General features: G+C 33.1%; 1 protein-coding gene across 1 annotated transcript; it reads right to left on the reverse strand.

Annotated features, from left to right (window-relative positions):
• Positions 1–1,002: 1,002 nt before the first annotated feature.
• On the reverse strand, positions 1,003–13,417 carry LOC113868873 (chaperone protein dnaJ 10-like). The gene is made up of 11 exons (XM_027504838.1): positions 13,204–13,417; positions 12,974–13,080; positions 12,501–12,560; positions 11,531–11,613; positions 10,564–10,723; positions 8,810–8,939; positions 8,328–8,486; positions 2,059–2,237; positions 1,893–1,973; positions 1,646–1,804; positions 1,003–1,462 (listed from the first exon to the last, which is right to left on the reverse strand). Exons 2-11 carry the CDS (start codon positions 13,058–13,060, stop codon positions 1,364–1,366), a joined length of 1,197 nt encoding a protein of 398 aa, XP_027360639.1. The 5' UTR covers positions 13,061–13,080; positions 13,204–13,417; the 3' UTR covers positions 1,003–1,363.
• Positions 13,418–15,418: the final 2,001 nt, after the last annotated feature.

Genomic DNA, 15,418 nt, shown 5'->3' on the forward strand with positions numbered 1-15,418 from the left:
CAAATCAATGCTAACAAAAGTTAATACAGAATAAATCAACAAAATGCATGTGGTTTAGAGAAAGAATGAGTTATTTTAATTTTAAGTTTAAACATTGATATATTATATTAACTTGAAGATATAATATTCTTTTCTTAAATATTTAAAATTATTATAATCTTGATCAATTTTAATTTGAATTTAATTTTTAAATCTTGAATTTTGATGCATGATATTAATAAAAATAAAAGAATAACTTTTCGATTCAATCTTCATATCAATTTTTGTTTTAAAATTTTAAAAATATTACCACTTGAATGTTGCCATATTTCTTACAATTGAATATTTTTTATCGTTGATAAAAATATTTACTTTTTAATTTATAATCACATTTTAAAAAATTATACAAAATGCTTTTAATCTTTATTCAAGAGCTTGTATTAATCAATGTAATTTGTGGATACAAATTCTTAAACGAAAGTGTTTATAAAAGTTTTTTTTATTTTTTATTGAAGCACCTTTAGAAGTTTATTTTCTTTCTCATTATGTCAAGTGATTTTTTTCATACGTTTTAAAATTTCAATAATGGGAGGAACAAAAAATATAAAATAGAAAAATGAGGATAAAAAAATAAAAAATAAAAAATGGAAGAACTAAAACTAAATGTTAAAAAAAAATATAAGAACGTAAACCATATTTAAGCTAATTGACAAGTATGCAAGCTATTATGCTATCCAGAACTGCAACGTGAAAACCAGTCAAATGTATTGTGCATTATCCTCATATAACTGGTTCGCCATGTATTCTCGCTTCTGTAGATACATAAGGTGGCTGTCATCTTGACCCTGTAAATAGCGCAATTCATTGCCATTGGTTTAATTCTCCGTACTGTTGATCATGTGCCTGAAGCTGAGTGAGCAATAGTGAGCCTCTCATTAACAGTCTTAGTAGTTTCGATTCACTATTTTCCAGAACTAGAAAGCGCATCGGAGTATTAAGTGAGCAAAACACGAAATAAAATTTGAACGCAAATATATATATATATATATATGATGTTGTGCGTTAAAATGAGTTTCAATTATACATGAATCCCACTAGAATGGACATGGCACTAACTCTTTGGAGGGGGCATGAGAAAAAGAAGAGAGTAACCTTTGTGCTAGTACCCCAACAAAATACACATTCAAAATACAAAAATACATGGAAGCCAAGCACGACCAGCATAACGCTACCTTAAATTATCTTTCCCCATCTATGTATAGAATTATGGGATTTTCATAACCACACTGCACATAATCTATTGCACGGGCACAGCAGACAAGTTACCATAATAAAGTAACACTCCCCTCACTGCTCCAAAAAAGAAAAAAAGAACACTGGGATATCAATGAGCAGGCCTCTGGGCACCTGGGGGGGCGGTTGGCCGGGGAAAATTGTGGTCAAATTGCATGCCAGCAAATTGCGGGGCCTCCACGTAGGGGCTCTACATCCATTTTTTGGTAAACAAATATAAGATGTCACTATAAAAGCTTACATTAAGGTAAATGAAGTAGAAAGAAAAAATAATATTATTAGCCTAAATTGTATAAAAATGAAAGACATCAATATGGCCAAAAGAAAGAAAGAAAGAAAGAAAGAAAAAAGATATCAATGGGAAACACTGTACCTGGGATACAAATATAGCATGAGTTGAACTATCAGGACTTGAAGATTTGGGTGATGTACTAGGAGAACAAGCATCATTACTAGTTTCACTTCCATTCAATTTGTGTAATGCCTTATTTGGTACACTTCCATTCTCGTTCCCATTGGCTGACTTAACCCTCTAAATTTGAATCGTGAATTAAAAATCATTTCATAATTAGTACACATGTTGCTAACAATTCTGGGAAGTGTAGGGAAAGAAATACCACCTGGAAGATTTTACCAAGAGTTTTCAACCCTTTAGCTCGTGCACGGAGTTCTTCTTTCTTGGCACAGTTGTCTTGAAGAACCTAAAGTTAAGCACAGACGATCTAAATTAACCTCAAATCTACTTTATGCTCTATAATTAAGTGACATTAGAGTAGCGAAAAACACCATTTGACAAACACGGGAAAGAGTGGCTTCAATGTCGGCCACATTAAGCTTCCACAAAGAGTCGATCATTAATTTCTTGTGAGATTGCATGTATTCTTCAAGTTCTTCTTCGGTATAGTTCCCTTCTGAACTGAGTTGCTTTTTCATATCCTCCTGCAGTTGGATCAAAGCAATTGCCCCTGTAACCAGCATAAAGAAAAAATTCAAGGTTGAGAATTTCAAGAGGCTGAAAAGCAAGAGTTATCAAAGAGGTTGAGAATTCCGAACGAAGATACAAAATCAGAGGTTATCTGATCATTGATGTTCCATAAGTGAACATTGCAAGAGGGATGGTGATAGAAATCTGGTATCTTATTACAAAGCATAGGAAAAATCACCCCCTGATAATCATAACCCAGCAGAATATTTAAGGTCTACACCTCCCAAAAGTGTAGGCCCCAATTCTATCACAAATAACAAAATGCCCTCTTTTCCTCTCTTTCATTCCAGTAGTACATGTGATAACCTTCACTGATTGTCACTAACTACTGACAAACATGGAATCTTGATTAAAAGGGAAAAAAAGTTGAAAAACAAGGACCCGATGCAAGGTACAGAAATGACAAAGTCAGATAAAAGGATCCAGAGTTACCTTTCTCAAACCAGATATCATCCCACAAACAAATAAAGAAACCTTTTCCCACTTGCAAAGAAAGCAAGGAAGAGAAATATATCGGGGTGAATGCAGATCAATATTTTAGAGACATTATTTTCCAAGCTTAATACTTCCAAGTTCTTGGGCTTGTAATAAGCCAAATAATATTTCCTGCCATCCCCAATTTTTGACCATAACAGGTTCCTCACAATCTTCGCAATCCTTTAGTCCTACTCCAATAGATTTATTTTTGATAGAAGCTCCAAAAGGAATACTGATGAAGGAAATTAATTTCAAAAGAATATCTTAGTGATGAATTTGATAAGACCCTCAAATGTATTATAAGAAATATAAGAAATTGCATTGATTAAAATGTTAATTATAGAACAAATATTCTAGTAGAGATAACCCTAACCAGCCTAGAGCTCATGGCTCCTTCAGAGTAATGCTTTGTGCATTCCTTGCTTAGCTAAACAGCTTTACAACAAACTAATGCAATGCTGCTTCTCATGTATCTCCACCATCTCCATATATATCCCCTCATGCTACACACACTTCTCCAATTATAACCAACTTACACATTTTATTTACTTGGGCCTGGGCCCTTTATCCTGGTTGCTATCATTACCGCTCTCTAGAACTGCAGCCTTCTCCTCAAGGATGAAATAAAGGCCTACCATCTTGACAGCACCACAGTTAATAGATGCAAGCCTTTCAAACCATTTTAACCTTCCACTATAATCATACGAGATGGAGAAATGCCTACATAGAATAATTCCCAAGGATTTGTAGACCCGTCCTATCTTCTTCAGTAGAGTTTCTGGTATAGCAGACTGAGGAACATCACCATTCTCCGCAAGTGTAGAGGCAACAGAAACTCTAGGCTGACTGACCCTTTTCTCAAGGATTACATGTGACATACTTGGCAACTTCTTCTCATCAAATCCAGTCATTTTTGTCCCTTTTATGTCCTCTTGGCTGAAAAATTGGTACAGCAAGGTCACTACTTTTTCCAAATTGTTTATAATCAGAGGCCTTCTTAACAAATTTTGAACTTTTCTTTTGATTAACACCACATAAGTCAGTAACCCCGGCTTATGATGCTTGAATTTACTCAGAGATTCATAACTACATAATGCAATGGAGACACAACTTGTATGCATACACCAATGTTATCAATGGCAGATGGCGGGTCATGGCGGAAAACAAAAAAACTGCCATAAAATTATGGCGGATGCCATGGCGGGTTATGGCGGAATAATGGCGGTCATATATATTGCAAAATGTGATAAAAAATTAGAAAACTAACTACATATAAAAAGAAGGTTTTGAGAAAAAAAGAATAAATGGTTGTACAATAGTGAAAAAAAAACTGAAGTTATAAAAGGAAAGTAGAGAATTAAAATAAATATGGAGAAGGAAACTTGGAAGTGAAAACAGAAAAATAGAATCAAGAAAACAAAATAATAAGGAAAAACGAAAAAAATGGGAGAGTAAAACAGAATGGGAGAAGGAAAAACAGAACTGAAAAAAAAAAAAAAATAGGAGAGGGAAAAACTAAGAAAGAGGGAATAATAAGCTGAAGTTATAACAGAAAAGTAGAGAATTAAAATAAATATGGAGAAGGAAACTTGGAAGTGAAAACAGAAAAATAGAATCAAGAAAACAAAATAATAAGGAAAAACAAAAAAAATGGGAGAGTAAAACAGAGTGGGAGAGGGAAAAACAGAACTGAAAAAAAAAAAAACAGGAGAGGAAAAAACTAAGAAAGAGGGGCAGAGTCCAGAGACACAAAATAGAAAATGGACTTCGGAAAATAGGGCCTTCCATTCACAGTTGCCGGAAAACAGCCGGAAAGGATGTCTTCTCCGGCGAAAATGGTGAAGGAGAAAATGGCTTTAGAGAAGAAGGAAGAAAAACAGTGTAGAGAACCCTAAATATTTTACCCTTCAGAAAATTGACCGCTTGAGAAGAGAAGGTAAACCCTAAAAATTTTAAGTGGAAAGAGTCTATTTTGCCCTTAAAAAACCCTAAAATACATAAAACAAGGGCAAGATTGGAATTTCGCTCTCTTTCTCTATTACACTTCAACACGCACACCAAGACACTACAACTAGGGCTTAACCCCTGCGAAGAAATACTTCACAGCAGCAGCAGGTGGCGGACCGCCACTCCACAGCGGCACAACAGCCAACCGACGCTCCATTGCGGCACAACAGCAATGAAGAAAGGAAGAAAATATGTGATTTAGGGTTTGGGCTCGCGGATTATCTTTTCGGAGCAGGTCCAATCAATGGCCCAACTCAATTTTTCCCACAAAAACGCCATTTTTTTACATTTTCCGCCATGGCTGCCATTACTGCCATGCGCGTAACGGCCGCCATGGCGCCGCCATTGAAAAAGGCCAGAAAACGGTAACGCTGTAACGGCGGGGTCAAAAACCCCCACCGAATTCCGCCATGGCGCCGCCATGGCCGCCATTTAACAACACTGGCATACACACAAGGCCTTGCAGGTTGTCAAGGATCAGTATATTACAATTGGCACTAGAAGCTTGAGATAGTGCATTGTGTACCCTCAGAGCTTGCCTTTTCTTTTCAGTAACCCCATTTGATAATTGGTGTAACATCTGATCCCTTCATTATATATTTATCATTGATTGCCTCTTGGGTGGCTTGTTCTTTTGTTCCGTACTTGAAACACACACCCCCTCTACTCATTTGTTGTGAATCTCTTACAACTTGTAAGTACACAGAATAAACCCAAAAATCCAACACGTAAACGGCCACCAAGGCACTATCATCTCTACTATTACACCCGCTCCTCAATACCCTCCTCCTGGCAGCTTCCCAACCAAATCTGACAATGGGACTAGACGTAGGAAAGGTACAATGTTGCTGAAGATTACCTTCGATATTGAGCAGTTGTTGTGGAAGAATAGCTTAATACCCTCAGTTCTTATTACAAGAGACTAATTGCGAGTTAAACATAACATAAAAGCAAATAGGTACTTGGGCCTTTATCAACTTAAAAGCTTTAATCCAACCCAATCTATTAAAAGTAATACTTGGGCTCCCATTACCTTTGGGCTCATAAGATTCTCAATACCCTTCCAATAAACAAACCCCCAGCACCTCTTTGTCCCTTTTCTATGTTTAGATGGATAATCGAATGATCTCACCTCCATCTATTGAAATTTATGAGGGTTGAAGATCCGCCATCTCCACCACCTACATGCCTCAATGATAAATGTTGAGTTATCTGGGCAAACCATGGCCTTGCCCTGCGACATACTGGACTCTACTCGTCTTTTGTTACCCATGTTCAAATGTCCCAAAACAAATGTCATCTTTTGTTACCCACATTCAAATGTCCCAAAACAAATGTCGTTTTCATCATTTGGCACCTTCCCTTCTTCCCTCGAGCCTGAAACTGCTGTCAGGAAAAAATCCTCCATCCAATCCTTTGTTGTTTGGAGGAATGCCCCGTGGTTGCAACAATTTTTCTGCTTTAACTCTTTCCATAGCCTCTTTTTCTGCATAATCGCTACCTATCTTTCTTTGTTCAATATTCACTAAGTCCTGTCAAAGTTCCTTCAAGGAATCTAAAATGGCATTCATTCCCTCATGAATCTTCATAGAGAACTAAATGAATGTAATGTGCTGGTACCCATTGTTTGTATCCAGCAAGTCGGATGAAATGATAGGACCCTCAAATGATTTATAATAAATAGAAGAAATTGCATTGATTAAAATGTGAATTACATAACAAATATTCTATAAGAGATAAACCCTAACCAGGCCAGAGCTCATGGCTCCTTCAGAGTAATGCTTTGTCCATTCCTTGCTTAGCTGAACAGCTTTACAACAAACTAATGCAATGCTGCCTCTCATGTATCCCACTATCTCCTTATATATCTTCTCACATGCTACACATACTCCTCCAATTATAAGCAACTTACACATTTTATCTACTTAGGCGGTTAGGCCTGGGCCCTTTATCCTGGTTTCAATCAGAATTTATACACATGAACAAGCTGTAATATCTAAAATTCTTTTGACTTAATAGAATAACCTTTCTTCTATGAATGAAGGTGAATAGGTTGAACTTTTTTTTCATTTTATAAAAGATAGGATTGAATTTAGGGCTATGTAAAGTTTTTCCTTGTAATCTGGAAGTCCGATTCAAATCATGTAAATGCCCTCCTCTCGGATTGCAGGGGCTAGGCTGCATATGACCCTCCACATATCCCACTATGTGGGAGGCTTGTGCATTGGGCCCTTTTAATAGATAATGAAATCATACAAATACCAATCAACCTATTGTGATAAAGCTCATTAAAAACCCTCAGCATATCATCCCCAAGAAAATCCCAATAATTTTGAAGAAAAGGTAGTAATTACTAAACCCAATTGTGTTAGGAGCCATCTCGTTATTAAGATGTCAACCATCCTCTTCATTTCACTTGTAAAAGGCCTTCCCATTCCAACCAAATTGCTCGTGATCCAATAATTTTGAACCCTTAAATCCTTAATAACACTTTTCCTCTATCTCTCCCTGGCCAACCATCCCCCTTGAGGGTAGACCCTCCTCTACATTGTTGTTTGTCAAACAAGCCTTCCTCACAAGCCAACCTCTCCAAAGCATGAATCTCTGCTCCACTGGAACACCAGAAATATATGTGCTGAATACAGGTATGGTACCAATATCTAGTACGAATACGGGTACACAAAATGACAATTTTTAAAATTAAAGGTATACACTAATAATATTTAAATAATATAAATGAAAAATATTTTCTTGTGAATACATCTATAATAAAAGAAAATGACAAACTTGCATCTCATATCTCACAAGGATGAATGTATTTGATTAAATAGAGAAATAAATATGAGAAAATTGACAAAAAGGCCAAAAAATCCCTAAATTTAATCGAAAAACTGTCTTTTTTTGGGGGAAATGATCTAGCTGGTGCATAAGGCATATCTAGTTATACCCTAAGTTGCACCTAGTCTCATTAGAATCGTATTCATGTTGTGTACAATTTCAAAAACTTAAAATTGATAAGTGCCCAAGTATATATAATGTGTACCAGTAATTGAGACATACTGGGTATGGATATGTTCGATAAAATGAAATACCCATGATTCAAAACCAGAAACTAAAAGTCAATCATGACTTAAAAACATAAGCATACCCTTGAATTATAAAAAGTGAAGTAGATCAGAGAAGTGAGAACAAGGATAAATAACAAGTACATACTGAAATGAAAATTGCACTGAAGCAGTAATGAAATGACAATTCCACTGAAACAGCCACTAGTAGAACACAAAACAGAGGCCATAACACAGTTCAATCACATAGCAATTTGAGAGTAAAACAACACCAAAAAATGCATTGTGATAAAACAAAATACACCAATGGACTAAATAAACTGTACATTGTAGGCTCACTGTTTTGCAAAGCCTTTATGGGCAAGGTCAATTTGATACGCCCAAGCCTCAGTAATATGCAATGTGGAAAACAAAAGGGAGTAAAATAGCAAATGAAAACATGATATGAAGTTAATCACATGATTAGCATGAAGAAACCATATCACAGCTATGAAGGGCTTTAGAGTACAAAATTTGCTCACCTGTTGCTGCTGTAACTTGAGATTTAATAGAGTGCCCTTTGTTTCTAAACCACTCAGCAACAAAAGGCACACCCAAATAAATTGCTTTCTTCCCAAGCTCTTTTGCTGCCTGCCTTGCGTATATGTAGCCAATGGTATTCAACATATCAACCCCATAAGCTGTATAATGACAACTAATGTATTCAGCAAATGTACCTCAGTTACAATCCTGCTAAGAGAGTTAGGTTGGTATTCTTCAATACAGATATTAAAATACTTGAGATTAGGCTATGCTTTTTCCATATCATGTTAAGTCAATTTATGAACCACATCATGATTCCATAAACAAAAGAACTGTTAATTTTGTTTGCTTTTTGCAACCACAGTTTGATATTTCTGATGAAAAAAGCATCAAAATGAGCCGTATAGTAATTTTGCAGCTACACAATGTTTTTGCTCCGCATGTTTCCTGCATGTCTGAAATTATTCTTAGGGTATAGTACCTGCATTGGATAGCCGGGCAACTTCAGCTTCTGCAAGATTAACAAAGTCCTCTTTGTTTCCTTGGACATATTGGTTGAGTCTACTTTTCAATATCTCTGCAAGCTTTTCTTCTCTTTCCTTCTGAACAACCTGAAGGAAGAATAAATCTGTTAAAACAGCAATAAAAAATAGCAGGATGAATATATAACAAATAATTCCTTCAAGATGACTATGCAAACATCTGGGAATAAAAAATGTTCCAATACAAATAGTAGATAATAAATGTAATACTTGCTGCTATTTCTCATCAAATCTAGTCACCAAAACTGTTTGTTGAAGTGAAAACCCTAGGAAGGAGATTTCTCTCCTTAGTCCTTTTTAATATTGAGATTCAATATACCTTTGCAGGTTTATTCTCTTTCTCTCTTTTTTCTTATTTTTATAGCTTTCTTGCTTTTAGGTTTGTAATAAAAACTCCAAAAAGTCATTATCTTAGTTGCATGAAGCAGCAAGAAGGAATTTATCCATATTCTGTACTTAATCATCAGTAGAGATTGAAAAAATGATTTTAGCAATAGCATCAACATGTTATATATATCTCTATACACAATAAAGAATGCTGAAAAGAAAAGACAAATAGGCCACAATAGCATCATACGGTAATTTGCTACTTTGATTATGTTAACATTTTCACCAAGGGAAAAAAATCATAAGATATCTAAGTAAATCAAAGCCATAGTTAATACTTTGCTCTCAACTGGTGAATTGATTTAGTATCAATTACATGTAAATTCTTTCTTTTAAGCACCACTGGATTCAACCTATTCATTTCAACCACCGCTAGGTCCAACCTCTTGGCCTGGACCTTATCTATTAGCTCTTTGTAATTGCATCTGAGAATTAAGTAGCTTCTTGCATAGTTGACCATCATGTACATTCTGTATCTTTTTCAGAACTCTATATTCAGTTTATATTTTCAATAATACTCTCAGTTTCCCTTCCTCTCTCTCTCTCCCTCTACTCTTAATCAAAAAGTATTGAGTTAGTATTTCCCATTCTTAATTTTTTATGTTAGTGTTGATCCCAATTCCTACCAAGCACTAATGTTGAAACAAGCCTTAAGCTGAGAAGAATTAGGATAAATTTCATTACGAGGTTTGTGATAGAAACTGGTATAGAGTACAGAAAATAGTTCTTGAAATTTTTATTGAGGAACCCTAATTCCCCAACCAATATTATTACACTTAGTATTCCAGTGTTATTTGAGAGAACTCCACTCTCCTAACCTTTCCCAAGGATCAATTACAAAAACATATGTTTCACTACTTCCTCAATGCTATTTATCACAAAGATTATTACAGAGAACCACCTAATGGCCACTAACAAATTTCCTGCCTATTCTTTTCCCTTTCTTTCTATGTTACACCTTTGTGAACCTATCAGTTTGCATATCATTAGCAACTGATCGGTATTAATCCCCATAACATAAGAACCATTGTCCAAGCAAAAGCCTTAACTTTAGAGGGAACATTTCATTTAGTTGTGGCAAATTAGGCAATGATATACTATGAGTGGTGTGATATGATGCATGGTCACATTAGAATCCTAAATTATTAGTGAAGTGTGGCCCAAACAGAAATATAATACATACATATATGTGTTGTATGTACGTGTATTCACACACACAAATCTTGGTAGAAGCATGAGAAATATGTTGGTAATATGTTAAAATAGTCATAAGAGAATGCAGTTGTTAGAAAGATTATAGATATACCCTCATTTTCTCTTGCAACTTTTTAGTATCAAATTGTTCCCCTTCAGTAAAAATGTCCATTGAAGCCATTGATGCCATGGCTAACTGGCCTATATATTCCTCAAAAAGCTCACTACCAAAGAGCATGGCAAAGATTGCTGCAGGATCAATAATTGCTTCACTGAAAAAAAGAGAAAAAAGGATATAAAAAATCAGCACAAGTGAAATGCTTCTTCTCTAAAATGTTACAATAGCCCTTAACAAGATAAAAAAGTTCCACATTCTATCACCCTTGATATTCAATTATTAAGGGCAAGGTTGTTAAACTCAAAAGTTTACATGAACTCGTGTAGTGTCCGTAAACCTGACTTGTAAACTCAATTTGTAAACTCATAAGGGTTTACTGCTTAAAAAGCTAAATCATATAATGATAATGTAATTTTGGTGCCCCACTTGTAAATATGGTGTTTCACAACTTGCAGAGAGGGAAGAAAAGTGGTACCCTAATTCCAAATAGAATTATTTTGGTGAAAAAATGTGATTTTCCCTTTGTTTTGATAAACTCATAAAACCAGGTGTAAACTCATGAGTTTACCCAAATTTATCCGACTCTACCTGAGTTTACGCAACCATGAGCTTACATGTGATTTAACACAATTACCATCCTAAGATTGTAAAATCATAAGAGTTTACAGGTTAAAACACGAGTTTAACGACCATGATAAAGGGTTTGTTTAGATACGCAACTTATTTAGGCACTTATTCAGTAAGCTATTCTTAAATGATGACTTATCTCATAAATTTAATGATCTCATTAATTGAAATAAGTTGAAAACAACCTATTTTGATAAGCTATACCAAGAAAATTATTGAAATAAACTAAAATCAACTTAATAATCATAAACTGTTTTTATAAACTATTCATAAGCTCTTCCAAATAGGATTTAAGTACAGTACTATGAAGTGAAAAAAGGGAAAGGAAACAAACGTCGAGATTCCTGATTTTCCATGAGCATCGTAAGCTTGCCTTTGAGTTGGATCACTTAGGACTTGGTAAGCCTCACCTAAAGCCTAAAACCATAGTATAAAACATATAGGAAATAACTAAGGGCAACAAAAGTTAATTAACAATGGTAAAACTTAAGCTATGTGCAATATACAATGAAAGATAGTGAGATTAACAAAATGGTATCAACACATAATGATATTACCTATGCATACACATAAACAATGATAGTCATTTTATTAGAGAAAAGGTTCTCTCAGGTGAACTCGGCAACTTACAACAAGCTTTGCTAGCTCCAATGACCAGTTGGCTTATGTGTTTACTAAGTTATTGAAGAGACCTCAAGTGGAATATATTTGTTACAAGTTTGGTGCATATGATATGCATGCTCCAGCTTGATGGTGAGTGTTAATATGTAAATATGTTAATCAGACCCATTGATATGTAAATAAGGTAATCAGGAAAGTAATATCAGAGTTACCTTTATTAGGTAAGATTTTGAAATTAATATAGATTTCTATATATTTGTATAAATTTATGCCTTTTGAGTTAAATGCAATACACAGAAGTTTCAAATGTTAACATTTCTGTAATATTCAACAAGGTAAATATGCCAATAGATGAATTTCAAGATAAAATGTATAGGTTCACTTGTTCAAGAAGGCAAGTTATGCCATGTTAACATGAAAATGATCTCAAGAATTATCGTTCTAAACTAAATGGTCATATTGGCAAGAAAAATAAGCCAATGTTAATTAGTTGGATGGGTATTTACTTACTAGTTAGTACTGGTGCAAGACCAAACCACTTATATCATTTAATAATTTCTTGCAAAAAGGAAAGGTTTCTTCATCAATTAACAAAACAATCCAGGTAACATACCATTCTGTGCCAGGTAAGATGCCATTCTGTGCCTTAAAACAGTTCTAAACTAAAATTATAACATTCTTGCCTGAAAATTTTGGGCAGCAAGAGGGTCATTTGGGTTTTTATCTGGATGCACTTGCCGTGCCTGCACATATAGGATAGAAGAGAAATAAATAACACGATGAAACTACTTGATCATATTTTGAAGCTTGGTCCAGGATGAAAACCATCACAACTTTAAATAAAGTACAAAAGAAGATTAGATTGCCATTATCTGTAGAAGCACGTCAATTTCATCGTATGTAAGCTAGCAACGAGTAAACATCTCTTTTTGAAAGCCACAAAATGGACAGATCCAACCATAAGGCAAACGCATGTGCTATTTCTGTCTAAACAAACAGGTAAATGGAACAACACGGATCTACGGTGGTTTGAGATAGCTAGCAAAGCAAAATAGATACCAAAACATGGGTCCAATAATCAAATTATCAAGTACATCCATGGATACGACGAGAAAACAACGCGGAAAAGAAATGGATCGATGTGTTAGATTAATACCTTCATGTAATAAGCTTTCTTAATCTCGGCTTCGGATGCCGTGGGGCTGACACCCAGAACATCATAGTACTCGGTCTCCTTCACCATCTCAAACCCAGTTGATTGATCTTCGAACGAGGAAAACCCCAAGAATTATTAGATTTTCACTAATACGTGAGAGAAGGAGGAGGGAGGGAAAAACACGAAAGCGATAAAATATAAGGTATTCAAAGTCGATGACGTATCCTTACAAGTCTTTGACGTATTTCAAGCCAAAGCCAAAACCAAAAGCAAATCCAAATGGCGCTATCCTTCTCGCTTAGGCTTAAACTATCTTTCGGTCTCCAACGGTTGGACTGCACCTCGGAATCTCGGTCGTTGACTGCTGCACCCGCCCAAATCTTTCTGTCAAGCCCTCTTCTCGGGGGTTCTGTCTTTTGCCCTCACCCTTCTGTCCAAAATAGCAATTCTTCGCCAATAATAAAATATAAATTTTTTACAGAAACTTTATCCTCATTTGTTAAATTAGTTTTTATATTTAAAAAATTTATATTTTTTATTTTTAATATTTATAATATTATAATTGAAAATTATTGTTTATTAAGTTATATTTTTTAAAAAAATTATAATAAATATATTAAAAAGTAACTGAACATTTGTATAAAAATTAAATGTAATTTTTTTTAATATACTAATTTATAAAAAAAAACATTGATTATATATTTTAACTGATAAATAAATAATCCTAAAACATGACAACACAATGTAATAAAAAAATATGACAACTGGTCAATATAATTTTTGGAATCAAATTATTAATATCATTATAGTTAAAATTATATTTATTAAAACTATATAATATAGTTTAATTAATAATTTAAAAATATTAATAAAATAATATTCAATAAAACTAATTTAAAATATTAATTCAAATATACTTATAATTTTATAAGATATAATTAATATTGTGTGAGTGATTTTAAAATAAACTAAAATATAGTTATAATTAGTTTAAACTATATATTAAATTATTACAATAATAAAAATAATAATTATTTTTCTAAAACTTGATAAAGTAATAATTTAAGACAATATTTCTCATTAATTTATTAAAATATAAATTATGATTAGTATTTTCATAAAAATATAGATAATGATGATTACAAATTAATTCAATAATTTTATGATACATTTTATTCCTTTTCAATGTAACAAAAGTAAAATTTAAGAAATTATTAGTTATTTTACTAAATGAATGCAATTAGTTGAAAACAATCTAAATATATTATTATTTAATAATCAGAACAATTAGGTGTGGGTAATAATAAAAATATATCTCTTAAAAAGACAGTAATTATAATATTTAATAAAAAATGATAAAAAAAAGTTAATTAAAATTTAAGCTGAAAAAAATTATCGTAATATTATAATTATAAATTAAACAATAACTGGTTTTATCATAAGCGCTTATAAAACAGACACGTAAGATTTTTAAAGCACGTCTTTGTAAGAGTTGAGACATTCACTCCTTACAAGCTGCACCTCCAATTCATAACTGGATGGAAGTTCGTAAATCTTCAACTAATTTTTTTTTTTCTTAACAAGTAAAGAGTATGATTATGTTTTTATAAAATTATAGAAATATAATTTTTGAAGCTTTAAGAATAAGTTTGATTTATTAAATTAATAAAATAAATAATATTATTTTACTTTAATATTTATTTTACTCTATACAGTTTATATTGAAATATATTAAAAAAATTATGTTTTTTTAAGAAAGCTTGAAGACACTATTTTTTTAAAAATGTTAATAATATTAATTTGTCTAACAAACAAATTTTCAATAAAAAAATAAAAATACATACTTTTAACTTTTAAAAGAATAAGTATTTGTTAAATTAACAATTATTTAAGTCTTTGAATTATTAGAGTTAATATTTATTTCATTGACACTTGTGAAAATATTAGAATAAATCCTTTTAACTGTATTCAATAATATCTTTTTTATTAGAATAAGTCATTTATACTCATTTAACTATTTATTTTACTATATATTAGACTTAGGGATCTAAATATCACAAAAGTCCAAGTACAAAAAAAGGAGAGGTTAAGGATTTTTCTAAACCTTCCAAAACCCTCCAAAAACTTGTTTCTTGAGTTTTTTCATTTTGGGGGTTTTTTCTCTCCCACTTTTTCATATTATTTTACAACTAGGATTTTTTTAACTTTTTTTTTAGATGTTAGTTTTTCAAGTAATAATTTTTTTAAAAAAAAAATAAAAATAAAAATATTAATTTTAAAATTATTTATATAAGTAAACCTCATAGTCACTCTCCCTTCTCAATATTAAACATTCAAACAAGGGAGGGGTTTAACCTTCTTCTCCTTCCCTTCTCTTCCCTTCCTTCTCCCTTCAAACCCTTCCCTTTCCTCCCCCTCCAAACTCTCAAACAAAGCCTTAGGGCT

Source organism: Abrus precatorius, unplaced genomic scaffold (genome assembly GCF_003935025.1).
Source record: "Abrus precatorius isolate BTA unplaced genomic scaffold, Abrus_2018 Scaffold6, whole genome shotgun sequence".
Taxonomy (NCBI): Eukaryota; Viridiplantae; Streptophyta; class Magnoliopsida; order Fabales; family Fabaceae; genus Abrus; species Abrus precatorius.

Excerpts from the sequence above, each read along its gene's own strand:
- LOC113868873 (XM_027504838.1), bottom strand. The coding sequence starts at position 13,060 with ATGGTGAAGGAGACCGAGTACTATGATGTTCTGGGTGTCAGCCCCACG. Across the intron at positions 8,487-8,809 it reads TGCCCGGCTATCCAATGCAG|CTTATGGGGTTGATATGTTG; the intron begins GTACTATACCCT and ends GTCATTATACAG. Across the intron at positions 2,238-8,327 it reads TCAAGTTACAGCAGCAACAG|GGGCAATTGCTTTGATCCAA; the intron begins GTGAGCAAATTT and ends TGCTGGTTACAG.